This window comes from Xenopus tropicalis, chromosome 8, assembly GCF_000004195.4.
Source record: "Xenopus tropicalis strain Nigerian chromosome 8, UCB_Xtro_10.0, whole genome shotgun sequence".
NCBI lineage: Eukaryota > Metazoa > Chordata > Amphibia > Anura > Pipidae > Xenopus > Xenopus tropicalis.
Window position 1 is genome coordinate 68,151,817 of NC_030684.2, and position 19,082 is coordinate 68,170,898.

General features: G+C 38.6%; 1 protein-coding gene across 2 annotated transcripts in view; it reads right to left on the reverse strand.

Annotated features, from left to right (window-relative positions):
* gpc3 (glypican 3) overlaps positions 1 to 19,082 on the reverse strand; it is a 243,844-nt gene that overhangs the window by 74,049 nt on the left and 150,713 nt on the right. For both annotated transcript variants that reach the window (XM_002932619.5, XM_031891329.1), the window contains one exon: positions 3,406 to 3,526. In XM_002932619.5, the coding sequence (XP_002932665.3) occupies positions 3,406 to 3,526 (121 nt within the window). The remainder of the gene's footprint in view (positions 1 to 3,405; positions 3,527 to 19,082) is intronic.

A 19,082-nucleotide genomic window follows, 5' to 3' on the forward strand; every position in this document is an offset into this window, starting at 1 on the left:
CATTTTTCATTACATCAGGGAGCTCAGATTTGTCATAGACATGGGAGCACTGAATCTAAGTGAATATAAAAAGCTGTTTCTGATCCATTCTGCCTATTTGTCCCCGAGCCATGGCCCACATAAATCCCTTGATCATATTCAGTTTTAACCTTTATTTTATATAGCAGTACTGTTCTTGATACCATTTGTTTTTATAGCCACTAATACCTCAAGTCAAAAAAGGCGGCATGTTTTCTCGTTAAGTACAAAAGTGCATTCCTTTAGCTTGTATCAGGCAATGAGCCCCACAAAAACCAAGCACACACAACTTCTGTAAAACACTATGTTTGTCTCTTAAATTCTTGGTGTGCCATGGGTGCATTAGTAAGGAATTTTACTCCTGCAGTGGAAGCTTTTCTGTATCCCTTCACAAATAAAAAAATCTACCTACCCACCAATAGTGGACTGGAAGGGCTGGATTAAACAACTGATCATGCCACAGAAAAATATGTATTTGCTGGGCCTTAAACAGTCCATGGAAGGCTACTTCCAGCCAACTGTCAGGCCACATGGTGCCCCCCTCATGTTTCTATAGCCCACTGGTGTCTAATTACACAGGTGAGGTACTTTACCACATTGATAGCACACAATCCTAATTTGACAAATGCAGACACACATATACACACACTGTAACTATTGTATCTTTTGATCTCTCAATTTCCTGTTTCCATTTTTAATTTTTTAATGCCAGAGAATCCTCCACTGTTTGTAACAATTACAGGGGCTGTGGTCAGTGGCGTAACTATGACTGGCCAACCTGCTTCCCCCCCCCCCACCCAAAAAATCTTCAGGGGGGCTCCAACCCCTCCCTATCAGCCACTTGCTTACCTGAGGCAGGTGACAAATTTTGCTTGGAAGGAAGATAACCATATTGCAGACCCCACAGCCTGGTCCCCCCCCCTCCCTGCAGCCACTGGGTCTGCTGTATGGTAGATACACCAGTGGTGTCCTTGGGGTAAACCATTGCACACACCCAAATTAGAGCCAAAACTCAACTCAGTCCACTCACTTGACAAAACCATCAGCAGTTTTAGGCTTTTTTCCCCCACTGCAAAACAAAACCTGTTTTTCCCCTCTCTGTTATGGGGTGAGAGCCAACCGAAGCCCCTACAAAACCACTCACAGTATTTTTACACATACTCTTGCAGCTCCTTTCCACACATGCGCATTAGAACCAGGGTGTGACCGCCCAGAATTTCCAACCATGTTTCACACACACACACACACACACACACGAAGAGCCCATAAGTAGCAGCTCTGCTTTTAGCTACCTGGCTGAGAGGGAAAATGAACCCATTTACCACAAGGCATATCCCCTGCAGCCTATATCATGAACCTTAAAAGCACACTTGTCCTGTCACCATATACAGGTATAGGACCCATTATCCAGAATGCTCGGGACCAAGGGTATTCCGTAATTTGGATCTCCATACCCAATAGGAATGTTTAGCATCCAGGATTATTTATATCTTAGTTGGGATCAATTACAAGGTACTGTTTTATTACTACAGAGAAAAGGGAAATCAGTTTTAAAATTCTGAATTATTTGATAAAAATTGAGTCTATGGTAGACAGGCTTTCTGTAATTTGGAGCTTTCTGGATAACGGGTTACCAGATAAGGGATCCCATACCTGTATACAGTTTTGTGACTTATGTATAAGTCATAAACATTTTGTGTGCAATATTTTCATTTTATGCCACATAGTTTAGTTATGCTGAGCATCATATTGTTTAGAAGACATTTATGTATATTGTGACATGCTGACTGCCTGTACATGCAATTTTGGGGGAATTAGCAATGGTAGGCAGGCACGCAGAGGATCTGGAGCATAAGAGACAGGGACACAACACGTGACATCATGTTTCTTTCTCAAAACCATAGGTTTATTTGGGGTAAACTCCCAACACAAACATAAAAGTCAGTTCATAAACAGTTCATCAAACATGGTTATTATTTGTCCCTGCTTCCGGGCTCTCACCTTCCAGGGTAACTCTCACACACTGGAACCTTTTTCCCAGGGCTTCTCACTATCCCCATCACACATCCACGGTGACTCTCTCACTCGTGAACACTCTGGGCTACTCACTCAGCCCTGCTGTCTCTACCCTCCTGGGATACCAGCTTCTGGCACACTTAGGCTTCTCACCAAGCCTCAATGTTCCGGCACTCAAACACATGGTCACGGTTCCCTCTACTCCTTGCAGTGGCAGGTGACACCCCAGCCCCTCTGGGAGTTCCTAACACAGGCAGGCAGCCTTCGTGCCCTGTACCCCACTCTGAGAGTGAACCCCTCTGAGTCCCCAGCCTTAAAACACCAATCACCTCTCACTCCTCTCTCTGTGTAATCCCACAGCCCTTTCATTTGCTGCTCACCTGCAGCCTAATCAGGTAGCTCCCTACAGCTGGCCAAATCAACATACTAAACTGGAGTATGGAATGGAGGACCTATCCTATTAACCCTACATTTACTCCAGGACTCACCTATCCAGCTTTTCCCTAACCATTTGCATGAAAACAACATTAGCTGCTGCTAAACCAGGCATTTTCCCTGGTGCTACATGTATCACACCTTTAACCATGGAGGAAAATACACTAAACAGTGTTCTTACTGCTTGTATCTCTAACAATATATTTATAATGTTTTATCTTTGCTACTCAGATATGTGGGATACAATATGCTGTAAACTGTAAGCTTTGGGACAAATTTTAGAAATGTTTTAAAAATCGCTATCTTTAGCATATAAACTTTAAATTTGTTAGAATGTATACTTTCCATAAATATATGGCTTATGGGGTTTCCTTACTGTTAGGGCCAGTTTTGGCCTTGTAATTTCTAAATTCTGTATTGTACTCCTTTGTGTCTATTTAACTAAATATATTTGGTACTGGCACATTTTTCCATAATTCAAGAATATACTACTGCACATTTGATGTTTTTTTAGAGATTTGAAAAAATCTGAAACTCAAATATAAAAATGTAGCAACCAAAACCTGGAGAGCTTCTATATTAGTCAATAGGGAGGTTTACTTTCAATTGCCTAGTTATTTTATACTTCAAGTTTTATAAATTGTAAAAATAAACAGAATAATGCAATTTTGGTGCACTGGGTTTTAAACAGTCACGTTTTTGGAGATTTGTAGCCCATGAGAAATCTGTAACCCCTGGAAAATGTAACAAGCAATATCCAGTAGTTACGCAATTCATATCCACCTGCAATTCACACTGACCCCAGAGCTAAGATATTTTCAGGAGACTTGTCGCCTGCTGGTAGCACAGATTTCTTGCAAGCATCAAACCTTCCCTTCTGACATTACACCAAAACCATCTTGTTACTGCATACATATATATGGTTCTATTACCAACCTGATTAATATGGTTTAACTTGTCAATGATCTGATTAATAACAGGTTCTGAGCCTCTGGTTTTTCCTTCCTGGTGGCTTGAATGGATCTTTAAACCATTCTTCACTGTGTGAGGACTGAACCTAAAACACAGAAAATAACAAGATATATTAAAAAGATCTGTCTTATCATATTCAATTATTGCAGTTAGCTGAATCTCTATGCAACTTGTGTACACATTACCATGAAGTTCTAATATGATGAATGAATACAATTTTTGGTACAAATTAGCATCTGAATCCACAGTTAAAATGCAGTCTTCTTCAAACATGATTTGCCTTACTGAGGAAGCTAGCACAAAATAAATTAATGAAATAAAACAAACTAATCCTTGAAAAGTATAATTTTACTGAAAATTTAAACAATAAGCAATGATTTCTGCTGCATTTATTAAATGAGATAATTGAGACTTTAAAAATGAGATAGATATTTCTGATACATATATCTGATCTAGATAATCTATATGATATACACTGTATCTGCAAGAATATAAAGAGCAGTGTCTCAATGGTTACAGTACTGTGGCTTAAGGGCGAAGACACGCGGGGGGCATTGTGACGCGCGGATTAATCGCCCCTGTGTGTCTTCGCCCTAAGAAAGCATGGGTCAGCTCACTGCAGACAAAGTGATACTGACTCTAAGAAACTACTCTTCAAAATATGAATGTACATAAAAAGTTACCTACAGGTCACATTGATCATTTTCACTGTTAGAGCTACTTTTATAAGTAATTGTTACATGAAGTCCCTAAACCTGACTGTTTTGCCAACCTGTCCCTTCTCAGCCTGTCAGTTATAGCTTCTAATGCTAACAGCCTACTGCAGCATAAATATGGCGGCCCCCTCATAGAGGAACATGGGGGAACAGATAGATAATTTAAAAGTATCAGGCTAATACAATTTATGGCAAAATTATAAAGAGCATGGAAAGCCTGTGCTGTGACATGTAAAAAGGTATACATTTCCAGTGTCAGTATCGATTTAGGTGAGCAAATTATTTTCAGAGTGCAAACTTCTCTCATTTCCCCCACCATGTTCTATTTTTTTTATTATTTTATTTCATCTTCCCTTTTGTGTTTCCATTCTGCTTTCTCCATTATCTCAGCTCATGTTTGAGAATTTGGGCAGCATGAAACAGAGTTGTGCAGAGTGAGCAACAAAGATCTAGCCACTACAAGAGGCTTGTGTAGGAGTATTGAGGGGGAAGTGACTAAAGACACCCCTTGACAGAACACATAAAGAATCAATGAATGGTAAAGAGCGAGACTAACATCAAGGTACTGCCAAGACAGTGCCCTGATGGAGCCTATTAGCCAGTGAAATATGAGGAAAGGGATGTAATGTCAAACCAGGCATCCAATGGTTTACCAGCTCTTAGAAGAACTCCAGCTGAGTGGAACAGGCATTTCAACCGAGTTCAGGACAGTTCAGTTCTTGCAAAACTTTTTAAAAAAAAATAATCACACCCTTATTGTTTTACTGTCTAGAATAAGTTTTTTTGTGTTATATATTTCTTGTTAATGGCTCCAAATTTTGTAACTTTCTTCTACCTTTTTAATACCTGCTAGCAATTTCCAGAGATGAACACTCTTGCACATTACTCTGCATTAATGCATGTTGTATTGTGATTTTGCTAATTTACACCAAACATTTGAGGTTGCCAACTACCTTTCTGGAAAAAAATATCAGCCTTTCTTTCATGCATCATTTTTACTACCAGCCCAGTAAAATACCACTAAGGTGGCAAGCCTGTAAGCATTGCATTACTTTGTACTGTGCTGAATAATTTGTGCACTTTAGTAAGTGACAGTTGTCTACAGTAATTTAAGACATGTGAAGTAATAATGTATTGGCAGAGAAAAATACAACCTGTAACACTGTTTAGTAAAGGCAGGTTGCCTGGCCTGCAGTGTGAATTCACTATACACACAGTGCCATCTAGTGGACAGATAATGCCATTTGACGTTCTTACTGATGTGAAATTAAAAGAAAAGCATGGCAAGGCAGTACAATTTCAGTATAATATTAATATCACATGTTTTAATAGATTATCAATGTATTGTGCAGCACTGTACAACAGAAGTTTCTGCATATGAAACAATCAAATGACATACAAACACTGAGCAATACAGGAGGTTAAAATGGGCCCTGCTTGTTAGACCTTATAAAACCAGTTGTATAGCCTTTACCATAGCCTTTTTTACTGCAGTTCTTTGATAGCTCAGTGTGCTATTTCTTATCATATGGCTGCAGGAATTAAAAAAGGGTGTTTAATTCAGTGTTTTTGTTAAACAACGTGTCATATATAACAGAAAATGAAACATCTGACTTCCTGGAAGCTTTGCTAGGCTGGAGGGGAGCACAGCTGTAACTTTGCAAGTGGACTCAGGGAGCTACAGGCAGAATGTTTTCTCACAGGAGATTAACTGGCACAGTTGTCTGAACAGTCGTGAGAGGGGGATACTGAGCATAAAATTCGAATTTAACAGCAGAAAAAGCGATGGGCAAATCTTCATCATTTCACAGGGATGTTTTTCTGCGGTTTTGTAAAAATATTTGCTGATGGTGAAATGTAGAATTTTGTTGTGAATTTATACCTGGCAAAAATATTACTTATCACTACAAAATAGTTCTAAGAACTTTTTAAATCGTTAAATAAAATTCAAGAAAATTGCAAGTGGTCAGAAGAGTAATCTGAGTGACTTTAAGCAAACAGTAAAACAGTGGTAATTGAGTGGTAAATGACATTTTTATTTTGTTACTGGTGTAACTGGCACCATCAGAGCTGTATAAAAACCAGTTGTTCTATCAGTTGGCCTTTATGATGCCAGTTTCTATGCCCAGATTCAAAGTCTTTTCAAGCACTTAGTAGCATTGCAGTTACTGTGTAAGGAACAACTTGTAGCATTGTGCCTGGGACCAAAAAAATTCTAAAGGTGTCAATGCCTTCTTTAACACAACAGTCTAGCAATTTTGCATAAAAATGTATAAAGTTGCCTCTGTACCCTTTAAAGCATATATTACAGTTGGCCCTTGTACCTGCAGTTTAGGTTCTAATTCACTTTACTGGAACACAAAGTTAAACAGAGCAACTAGTGTTACTGTCACATGTGCAGTGGCTTATACTAGAACTGGGTCTGATACATGTATGAAATGTGTAGTATGAGCCACTGCCCAGTAGTACTTAGCAGTCAATCTAACACTGTGTTATTTTCTTTAAGCAATGTGATTTGTATTCATTGCTTTGTCTTTATTGGTTGACTGTGTGTGGTAAAAATGAGAGGGGTAAGGGTTAAAACTGAGTGATTCCTCCCTCAAAAAAAAATCTGAGAGCTCTTTGAGATAGTCCTACAAAATCAGGCTAAAGATGGTTTGCAGCAACAGAAACACTTCTCCTACGTCATTACTTATATAAGGCAAGATGTCTGTTTTCCAGTAAAGGGAAAGATTTCAGCACTGTGCCTTTGCCCTTCTATAGTGGTGCATTCCAGATCAAAGCTTTTTATCTGTCAGCTTACAAGAAGCTTTAAACATCCTATGACCTGCCTGAGAACTTCAGAACTGTAATTATATTACATCACGTTTTATGAGGGTTACGCCCAACAGCATTTCAGCCTGAAATATTTATATCTTTTTTATGCTGTCCCACCTCATTAAAAATCTAAAGAATAAACAAACTGCAGCACACCAGATTGCTTCAGGCAACATGGCTTTTACTGCTTCAACATGCACTGTGCAGGCCGACACCCGTGTGAGCTATGACAGCAGCAATATGGGGACTGCTTCCATCAATAGGAATATCTATTCCTGATGGCCAGGGGAGTATAAAGGGTTCTAGTTTTTTGGGGTAATTTTATAAAAGGTAAACAGAAAAAAAAGAGCAGAACAAAAGAACCCAAAAAAATGTAAATGCTTAGGATATTGGTGAAACTTATAGGCTAAGGCTAAACTTTTTAGGGGGGCTCCAAGTTTCAAATAAGAGTCACGGACCCCCAACAGTTACTTTTTTATTTCTATAAATATATCGGTCTCTCATTTAAATCACTCCCTGATTGCTAAGGTATTTTAAACCCCAGCACCTAGTTAACTGCTGAAATTCCAAACTGGAAAGTTGCTGGACAAATAGTGAGAAAAAAACCCAAATAATATAAAATAAAGACTAACTGCAAATTGTAACAGATTACTACTCACTTGACTACATCATACTAAAAGTTAACTCAAAATTGAACAACCCCTTTAAGGCATGTCTGCAGGCCAGCTGCCCTTCACCAGACCAAGCAACAGGCCTGCCTCTCAAGCCGCTAGTAAGGGGTGATTACAATCGATTACTTATGCAATAGATACCCATTAAAACCCAGATGCTGTCTGTAAGCTTTGACATTGTTATGAATCTTGTATTCTCTTTTGTTTGCCATTGTGATTATCCCCATGAATCTGACCAAAAACAGAAGCATTGGGCCTTATGCAGGATAAAGACACCTCTGTAAAATGGTAGGTGTTGTGTATTAGGTAAATATATGATTTATGCTATGGGCAGGGATTGTTAAAAACCCACAATTATGGATATTTTAAGTTTGTGATATATTACAAGCTTGTTACAGGGTTTGATAGTAACCCTGCACATTGTGCAAATTAAAGGTTAAGGGTATATAAGGGAAGTGACACGAGCACACCACACCTCCTCTGATGAAGCGCCATACAGCGCGAAACGCGTTAGGAGAGTGGGTGGTATGAGGCACTGGGATGCACCTGTCGTTTTTGGTATAGTATGATTTATATGTTAGTTTTTGTTGTATTTATTTGAGCCAATAAATGTTGTGGTTTTTATTCCATTGAAATTTTTGCTGTTTATTCATTTGTATTAGGTATATCAGAAGTTTTATCGTATGAACCCAACTGAAAAAAGCAAGATAATTGGTGATAGTCATTGCAGTCACACACTGAGTGAATTTAAACTTACATATATGGCATAGTATATACTGTTTTGACACTTTAAATTTAGAGTATAACACTGTGTATATTACCCATTTACTTGAGCAAAATAACCCCAAGCCACCCCACCTTGGTAAAATATGTAAATATACATGGCTCTTAAATAATTGTTGTATATTATTTGTAAGCACTGTGGGATGGGTGCTCCACTGCTGAGAGTGGGTTAGGTGAGTAATATATCAGGTCATTCCATAGAAAGGCCATATACAGAGGAGCACAATAGAGGGCGTGGCGTCTATGGTTTGATTTCAGTTAGGGAACTATCTAAAAACCTTCCTATGCTCGGGTTTCTTCTGACACTTCAGAAATAAACATGACTTTTAATTGGCTTCCGATAAACAGACACTTGTGTGTGTATGTGATAGGGAATATAGAGTGTAAGCTCCACAAGGGCAGAAACTGATGTGATTTATAAACTCTGTACAACGCTGCAGAATACTTGGCACTATATAAAGAATGATAATAATTATATAATTATAATTGGCTTTTTTATAATTGGCTCTTTTGTTGGTAATGTGATAAACTGTTCAAGGAGAATGGGGAATACTACAAGCACAGCTAAACCCATGGAGGAATATGCACTTAAAGAGCACAATATGTGATTAATATCTGGAGGTACTCTTCCATACAATGTTGTGTTGTATACAATGCAAGGAATAAGCACCAGGGGACACAAATCACTCTGGATACTAGTACATTAATTATTGCCTGCTCAATGCCAGGTGGTAAGGCTTCCTTTGTCCCCGTGAGCACTGTACTCTGCTCCTTGCTATGTGCCCATTAGTGCTCCAGTGTTTGCACTTGTACATATAATTAATGATTCCTATGGTGTCTTTCTGGTGGCACTGTGCATTCTGTTGGCAGCTATTGTGCGATGGCATATTGTTTGCCGAATAGCAGTTTTTGCCAAGCGATTTTTTTTTTTTACTTTGGTGCTTTGGGATACTGTATAATGCACTGTTGTGGATACGTTTCTGAAGATTCTCATACATACAGGTCATGGTATATCTGTAGTAATGAATCAAATCAACTGGACTTCAGAATGAGAAAGCCAGTAGGATGACTGGCGAAACGTCTTGAAGAAAAAGCAAGTCCAGTTTATTTGACTTATTACTACAGATATACCGTTGTGGATACATAATATAATGTAGGTGGCACTTAGACCTGCAATGCACGTTGTGGGTTTTCTTGGTTGTTTATGGGAAAATGACACAAACTAACCTCTAATTTCATTGATTGGTTTGTGCAAGGTTTTTATATGCATCATTGCTTTTGAATTTATATAGAACTCTAAAAGCCTGTTCTGAGTTGTAAAGGAGTTCATAAGAGCGAAAAACAATAAGAGAAGATATTCTATTTCTTCATTTAACCTATTAAACCTTTACTTAATATCTAGGATGCACAAGTTGTGTGACACATTTTTCGAGATCTCTACAGCATTATTATATAAGTTACTTGATGATAATGTTGGATGAGATGAGAATGTTTCTGCCCCCACTTGTTGAGTTACACTTACTAGTGTTGGTGCCAGTCAAGTGCCCTGATAACCAGTGCCCGGAGCAAATTGCAGAGATCACAGAAAAGAATACATGCACATGTATAATTCAGCACTTGCTCAGACCTGTGAACACAAACTCTAATTTATGGGCATACAGTCAGCAAGATATTAGAAGCAATGCTGGTGTTGTTAAGCTCTGTATCGTGTTGTGATAGTTTAGCCTCATTCAAATCATATTATATTTTCCAAGATACATTAATTCTAGCATGTTTCTGCTACAGGACCGGACAAAAGAATTTTTACCTTAGTTATCACTCTGGCTCTGACTCTGGCTTTCTCTTTTTCAAGATTATTGCTAGACTGGCGAACTAAGATATGTAAGCTAGAAACTGTTCATTTTATAATAAAATATCTACTTTATCTTCTACAAAGACAATAAGGCCACCCAGACTTTAAAAAATGAACGTTCATGTTGCCTTGTTGGTATATGGCATAAGCATACATATGATATTTTCTTTGTTTCTTGCAGCACTTGTACTATGCAGTGAGAAGTAAAATGAAAGTAAAAACATCAACAAAAACACTAGTATGGCCTGGTAGACTTGATGGACTCACTGCAATTGTGTATGCTAGATGATCCAAAATGGTTCTTTCATACCAGAATCTAAGGCTTTGATCACAGTTTAAACAGTTTAAAACTGCATGAAAATAGTGTTATAGGGCTTAGTAGAAGCCCTTGGTTAGACATGAGGGGGTTTACAATACTAAAATAACATAAAGCAGAACTGCAGCCAAAAAAACAGAAAATAAATGCACAATTAAAAAAGCATTTTCGCTTTAAGAACTGCTTTGTGTTGGCAATTGTATTTCATCAGACAGCTGCAAGGTCAGTGGTTCGGAATCTCTGCAAGAATAGAATTGTACCAGTCTGAAATTCATTAATGTATTCCACATCTTTAAAGAAAAGCTTTTTCATTTTGATAAGCAAACATTTCAATCACTGTGTCTAAATACTTGTCCCAACGTATCAGGCATGCAAATTGAGATATTCCACAAACGCCCTTGACCTTATTGCTCACATGTGCAGCTTGCTTTGATGTGGTGATGGATAGCAAATATCTGCCATGTGTTGGCTAGCATTTTTTTTCCTCGCCCACATATGCCAAGAGTACAAGCTGGCTTCGGAGTGCCCCAAATTAACAGTTCACAGGCTATACCCTCTGAAGAGTGTTGAATTTCTTGCTTGGTTTTCTAGAAGAAAATGTACCCTATGCAAAGACTGCATAAATGACTCTTATTTGCTATCATTGCAATAATATAAAGTACCAAGTACAAGAGGCAGATTATAAGGCCATGCAGTTGGGTACGGGCAGGGAACCTTGTCAGCCTATGCCAACCTATAAGGCAGAGACAGTTAACATATTGGAGTATTGGGGTTCTTAGGGTCCTCCTGATATGGTAAAGGAAGTGAGTGAAAGAAGTGTAAAGCCAGTGGTTCTAAGGTGATTTACAAAGTGATTTAAGGGGTTTCAAAATGTTGTTTTCATTCTGTCTTCTTCTGTGGAAAAGAGAATTGCACAGGACCCCTGGCTATTACATATAGCCAGAATGATAAACCAGTGTTTTCATATTGTGCATTATTTGCAGCACGATTCTTCAATTTGATCATCAGTTTATTTCAAATACCTGAACAAACACATTTTAGTTTATCTGAATGCCTCTTTATCTGAATCCACATTCTGTGTGGCTAAATAACAAGAGATTCAGGGGTATATAGCATGGCTGCGCAGTATTGAAGCCTGCAGCATGTATCTGAACTAATTACCAATAATAACTATGGCGGATGAGGATGCAATACATGTGTAATTTCAAATAAATGAGATGGTAATACTTACCTACCTATGGGTCATAGAAAGATTTTTGCTGTTGTTTTCTGCTAAATGCTTGGAAATCTGCATCTGTTTATTTATGTGACTTTATGGGATTTTGCTGAATTAAATATGAATATTTATGGAAGAAATATGATTACCGTATATATATATATATATATATATACTTAATTACTTAAGCATTGCATTATCAGGCATTCATCTAATGTTACTATACATTAATATTATGCTACCAAAACAGCTGAGCAATAGAGGCCATATTTAACTAAAGCTAGTTAGGCTATAGACAAAACAAATTGTAACCAGGGACAGGGGTCACTAATGCACAGCTGCAAAACCCTTATTATGTTCCTAATTCTGCCACTGAAAATTAAATTGTCAGTTTGATCGCTGAAGCTGGGACAACCATACGCTTTGTTTAGATCTCTAACAGTGAGTGGTAACTAAACTGGAAACTTATAAAGGCTCATATAAAGGGGCTTTTTTATATTGATAGATATCGGGTACAAAATTGTATGTATGTAGGACAACACAAACAAGCCAAACAACAAATTACTTCTTCCTCAATATATTGTAGTTGATTCTGAAAATGCACAGTGTATAACTGTCTGATAAAGCATATTTCATTGAAAAAATAGAAATTTGGGGATTTTTCTAATTACATTTTTTTCCATTTATGACTTTAATTAGATATCCCACTCTTAGCCTATCAAATTTGCTAAATTAGGCCTCCTTGGGTGGACATTGGACACTTCTGCAGATACCCAATAATAAATGCACAGTTCAACAAGTAAGAAGTAACTAGTTTCCAGCTTATTTTATTCCAAGCAGTTTTAGAAAGGCTCACTCATATCTCCAGAGTCCGTTATCCATAGGCAGTGTGTATTATTTAGATAAGCCACAAGCCTGCTCATCATACACTAGACCAGGGGTCCCCAACATTCAAATGGGAAAAAGTGTTGGGGAGCAACACAAGCATGAAAAATAAGAGCAATTATGCCAAATTAGAGCTTTGATTGGCTATTTGGTAGTCCCTATGTGGACTGGCAGCCTACAGAAGGCTCTGTTTGGCAGTAAACCTGATTTTTATGCAACCAAAACTTGCCTGCAAATAGGAATTCAAAACTGAGCACCTGATTTGAGGCCACTGGCATCAACATCCAAGGGGTTGGGGAGCAACATGTTGTTTGCAAGCCACTGGTTGGGGACCACTGCACTAATCCCAAATACTTCATTTACTGATTCTTTTCTTGCTGCCACCTTACAATATGTATTGTAAGGGCAACAATGCCAGTCAAATTAGAATTACTGAAAGACAATCTGCAGTTTTAAATGTTTCCTGTATGTAAAAGATACTGATATACCAAATGCAAATGTTCTGTTCAATTTACCCTGCAAATCAATTGAAAGGCGCTCTACTATATAATGCACCATAAATTAGCATTCCCAGACCACCCAAAAAAGCAACAACTGTATTATAGTATTATGCTTGGACAGAGGTAGGAAAAGCCATTTTTAAGCATCTCACAGTCTTAGGTTAAATCGCTAAGTAAAGAAAGCGGTATGCAAAAAATGATTATTTAAATGATCTAAATGTATTTAAAGAGCAATAATACTGTATATTCGGCAATAAAATAGAAAGCTGTATAGTTTATGCATACAGATTACATACAAACATACAAGAGGCAGCTCAATATCGCTTAAAAATCAATTATAAAAGATACAGTGCTAACAAGAGATTCAGATGTCAAGCAAAGGATGTTAGGCAGCTGGAGTGTTAAAACTTCTTTAGCCTCGAACCAAGAGTAATTCTAAGCATAGCATTATACTGGGACAGCTGGTGATATTAATAACAGCTAACAAGAGCTCTGTGAGGCACAGCTGCCTAGTACGCACTGTAACATGCTGATCATAATAATGACAGCTCTGTTCTTCCAGCTGTAAATTGCCTCTGCAAGTGACCATTCCATGAGGTGGCTAAGGAAGTATTACAGTAATAAGAGCACAGCCAGCTAGGTCCATGATAAACTACAACCAGATCCTTCCCATTCTTGGGTTAATACTACCTAGAAGTGGCATTATAGCCTACTGTTATATGTGATGGAGTGCCAGCACCCCTAAATAATGCATATGGAAGCCTTGGTGGCTAGGAGGAAAAGGAGCCCATTGACAATCAAATGACAAAACTCATTTTAGAACAATCAAGACACAGGTAACTGGTGTGCAGTGCTTTGTGCCCAAGTGCAGGACAAGGTGGAGCTGGGAGCAAAGGCAAGGTTACTGACACAAAATGGCACTGAGTATGATCTCGCGATAGGTAAAAGTTACATGTCCAAACTCCATTACATAATATAACATATTCAATTGTTCTGTTGTTTGATTAGAGCTCTGTTCACATCTTGGTCTGGTTTTATGACTGATCTAATGCTCTGATTGGCTAATTCCTGCTTCTGGGTACTACATCATGGGCCCTTCAGTCCATTCTGGTTCTGTTGTTGCCATTTGGGCCTAAAAATAAGTCCAGCATTAATAAAATGTTTTACAGTACGAAAATGTAATGGTAGTTTAAACCAGTTTTGTCCATTCAGTAGCCTTTCAGCCTTTAATTGTAGCTCCCAGTATATGAATTGTAGTTGAGCAACAGGTGGAGGGCCACCATCCCTCATGGTTGGCATCAAGGTCAAAATATTGAGCTAACATGAGTCTTCAAAGGGAGGTTTGAAAAATTTTTCTGTGCCTTAAAGAACATAAGCTGTATGAAGCTCAGTCATTGAAACAGTAACCCCCAGCATTTGCTTGGCTGGTCTGTAGGATCTGTGCAGGATCACCAAATTCTTTCCCATGTATGGGAATTCCGAGCTTGCCCTGATCTGACTTTCACAGCCTCACCCTTGGCAGACAGAATATCAGCCCTCTTGAGAAACAAGTGGCGGGATGTTGTAATCCTAACACACACATAAAACTATGCATTAAACAATCTGAGGGGAATTTGCAAAAATGCAGACACCAAAGAAGTTGTAATAATAAATAAAACAGATTGATTTGTGTCTGTGGGAATATGTCAGGTTCTATGTATTATTGCACATTTAGGAAACATGTCGTTGTTTTAACTATTGTGTTTCCAGCTGGCATTCACTTTAAATGGCAGCCTTATTAACTGTTTGGGACTGTCCGGATAATGCAGATGTGCAGATGTGCATAAAGTCCTCTGCTTTTTACCTCCCTGGATAATGAATTTGTGTTCTGTATGTAAAGGGGATGTTCAGCTTCCAAAAACATTCTTCAGTTCAGGTGTTTTCAGATACAACACCAGAAATAACTTTTTTTTTCAGTTGCTGTCTATTTTTATTTCTAAAATGTATGTTTAAACTTTGCGTATCCTTTCCCTGGAGTTTAAAGGGGTTGTTCAACTTTAAGTTAACTTGTAGTATGATGTAGAGAGTTATATTCTGATCAGTGCCAAGGGCCCACCAGAAAACCTTAGACTCACTCTCCCCTTCTCTCTTTACTCACTTTCTTTAGTCTCTTAATTACTTCTTTTTACATACTATTATCTATCCTTTCCTCCATTTCTTCATTTTTTTCTCATATAGAATTAAGTAATGACCATGGTATAGGCATACAAGGCAAATGGTTGGGTGAGCAGGAGGGCCCACTGACACCTGGGCCCAAGTGGAGTTTTCCTGGTATCCTGATGGGCCAGTCCGACACTGATTCTGATACAATTTGCATTTGGTCTTTATCTTTTATCAATTGTAGTTTTTAATTATTTCATTTTCAGTTCGGCAGCTCCCCAGTCAGGAGTTTCAGCAGTTATTTGGTTGCTAGGGTCCAAGTTACCTCAGCAACCAGGAAGTGGTTTGGATGAGAGAACTTTATAGGAATAGGAGAGGGGCTGAATAGAGAAGAAGGTTACAAAAAGTAACTAACAATATAACTGTAGCCTCACAGAGCAATAGTTTTTGGCTGCTGGGGTCAGTGACCCCCATTTAAAAACTGCAAAGATATAAAAGAAGAAGGCAAATAATTAAAAAAACGATAATAAATAATGAAGACCAATTGAAAAGTTGCTTAGAAGAGGTGATTCTGTAACATAGCTTAAAGGTGAACCACCCATTAAGGCTAATATCCATCTAGTAATCCAACTGCAGACTGATGTGTTACTATTTGCTACATTAGTTGATACATTTCTCAATAGCATCTGTGGCACGTCATTAACCATTGTATCAATTATAACAGCTGCCTTTAGTGAAACCCAGGGATTATGCTCAGCAGGGCCAAAGATAATAAATGTATCAACCAATACAGCAAATCAGAACAGTTTACAGAGTCAGTGACCCCTTCCCAAAGCTGCTTCAGGGAGACATGAGAGGGAGAAAATGGCATTTTATAAAGTAGTTTAATTTTAGGACATGGGCTTATTGAGAATACTGGCAGTTGTAAAAGGTGATGGGCTGAGAAGGAAATATAAGCAAGGGTGATAATAAGTATAGATGGCAAGTGAACAATAATCTATACAAGCCAAAGAATTGTTACTTCACCAGATTTACAGCCATTATTTTTTTTTAATTACATTTCCCTTCAAAGATCAAAGAGATGTTCTGGCACTTGTGGGAATCTGAGAGAGATGTATTTGTTTACCTAAGGCATGCTAGCATCTACTGACGTTAACAGTATGCTAAATGCTCCAACAGCTTGCAGTAGTTTACATAGTTAGGAAATGTCATGTTTGCAAAGGAAGGGAACATGCACTGCAACCCCACCACTTTCATCTGTGTCCTCTGGCTTCTCGGTGCACTGCTGTGTGCATTTCATCATCACAGTCAAAGTCATTGACATTTATTTGCACACTGATTTCTAACACCACAGGAGAAGTTATATATTCACATTCACTTCAAAACCATTTTGTAAGCGATGCAACTCTGCAAGCTTGCAAAATGAAAATGAACAGTGCAAGTATCTCTATATAAATTAACCTTACTTAGTTCTGTAAAAGTAGTTGTTGGTTAAGGTTACCACATCACTCAGGTGCATGTCTAATAAACTTGTGTTACAGTGCTTAGAATACAGAATAGCTGAATAACTGCTAAATTCTCTGTTCTTCCATAGGCAGTTTTGCTTTCAGCTACAAAAAGGAGTGGGACTTATAAAAAGAGTCAGGTAGATTAGGCGGATTGGTTGATGCAGGCCATATTTTGAGCAGCTGGGAGCAGGGTTTGGAGTGGTTGTTTACAGTAAAAATCCTCTTATCCAGAAAGCTAGCTGGCACAGATCCAGAATGTGCAGGCCAGGGGCAACAGCTTTGCCTGCTTACCCAGTCCCCCAAGGCTCATATATCATTTTAAGCAGACATTTCTCTTTTAAAGTCTGCTGGGAGCTGCTGGCATTGCCACTAGTTTGCTGCCAGTGCACAGCAGGCAGCAAAAACTAGGAGCAATATGCCGTACTTTAAGCAGTTATAAGCAGTATCCCTAGACCTAGTGACATTGTGCCAATCACACCGGGAGGCAGAAAGGAACCCTGTATTGTCAGTGCCCCAGCTTAAAGTACACATTTCCTCTTGCACAATCCGCACTACATTTTATGCACCCTTGAAATTGTACATAATATCCAGTATATATAATGTTCATAACATAAATGCATATGCGCATTTGTAGCAAACATGCAGTTTATTAACCAGAGCAGAAATTTGTGGAAAATTTTCTGCCTGCAGTAACTGATTTGCGGCTGCTACAGTTAGGCTGGAGTTGAAAAAAAATGCTGCACTGTGAAAGTTTGCAAATCGGGCCCATGGAGCAATATATAACATGAAGGGTTATTCACAAAATGAAATTGGTTTGACATTTATTAAAGTTTTTATTAAAAAAAAGACAAGAAACAAGAAGTATATTATATTAATTATGTACTTTTATCATTTGTATTATCGTGAAAAGAACACATGGGGGAAAAAAAGCAGCAATGTGAATAAGAGGCATCAGGGTTGATTTTGGTCTTTTCTCAGCCATGAGCCTTAGAATTATCAGAAAATATTTCCGGGGGCTAAATCAAATACGGAGGAGAGGATGAAAATGCTGCTTCCTTTGCCTGAGGTGATTTAAAAATAAACTGAACAGGAGTCGCAGAAGCTCTGAAGTAGAAGATGACATCTTTCACACATCACGAGGTTCTGTATGTCTGTATTGGCTGTTACTGTGGGCACGTGTAAACAAAAAATCTAACTCTTTCATCCATTACCGACCCTGGATCTTAGAAAATTACAGAGAAGAGAATGGTATACTGTATGTGTTAAAGATGGTAAAAAATATCTTGCAAAACTAGAGGGCAAAATGTACGTCCACAATTATAGATACTGCACATGAAAGTCCATTTTGGAGCTATATTTTTTCCAACAACGTTGTGTTTTTTTCCCAGAATTCTGGCATAAATGTAATCACAAAGGGGCAATGCTGAAAAGCTGATGGAACTGCACGTGTGCTCTGCCACAAACCGGGCACAGTTGTGCCGTGCCTAAAAAACCACAACTGGTGTCATTTCCAGTGTTCAGCGTGCAAATGAGGTGAGTCCTATTCTTTGGGCAAAACTGAACTGCAGAGATTGAACCAGATTGACATACATGAACCCTAATATGTATATGTGTTAAAGATGGTAAAAAATATCTTGCAAAACTAGAGGGCACAATGTACGTCCGCAAATATAGTAGATACTGCACATCAAAGTGCATATTGGAGCTATATTTTTTCCCACAATGTTGTGTTTATTTCCCAGAATTCTGGCATAAATGTAATCACAAAGGGGCAATGCTCCAAAGCTGATGGAACTGCACGTGTGCTCTGCCACAAACCGGGCACAGTTGTGCCAAAAAGCCACAACTGGTGTCATTTACAATGTTCAGCGTGCAAATGAGATGAGCTCATTAGTGCAATAAGGAAATATGGCAAAAAATGTGTAACCCTATTTTGGCTACGGTTGTACTTTTAACACGCAATCACCTGCGTGTGGCGCTACAGGAGCCCTGAGCCCCCGCTTATTATGGGGGACAGGTGTAATATAAATCAATGGCGTGCCTCCACCCAGGGTAGGTATAGGTAGAACTATATGTCTCCTCCCTGGGAAAACTCTATGAGGTCCTCCTTGGACCCGGACTCCCAGCAACTCCCGGTACCTTGCCCTTCCCTTGGGGTAGCTGCTTACCAGGCAGTTGAGGATCCTCAGTATATGAACAGCCAAGACACCAGTTATGATGATGAACCAGATGAACTTG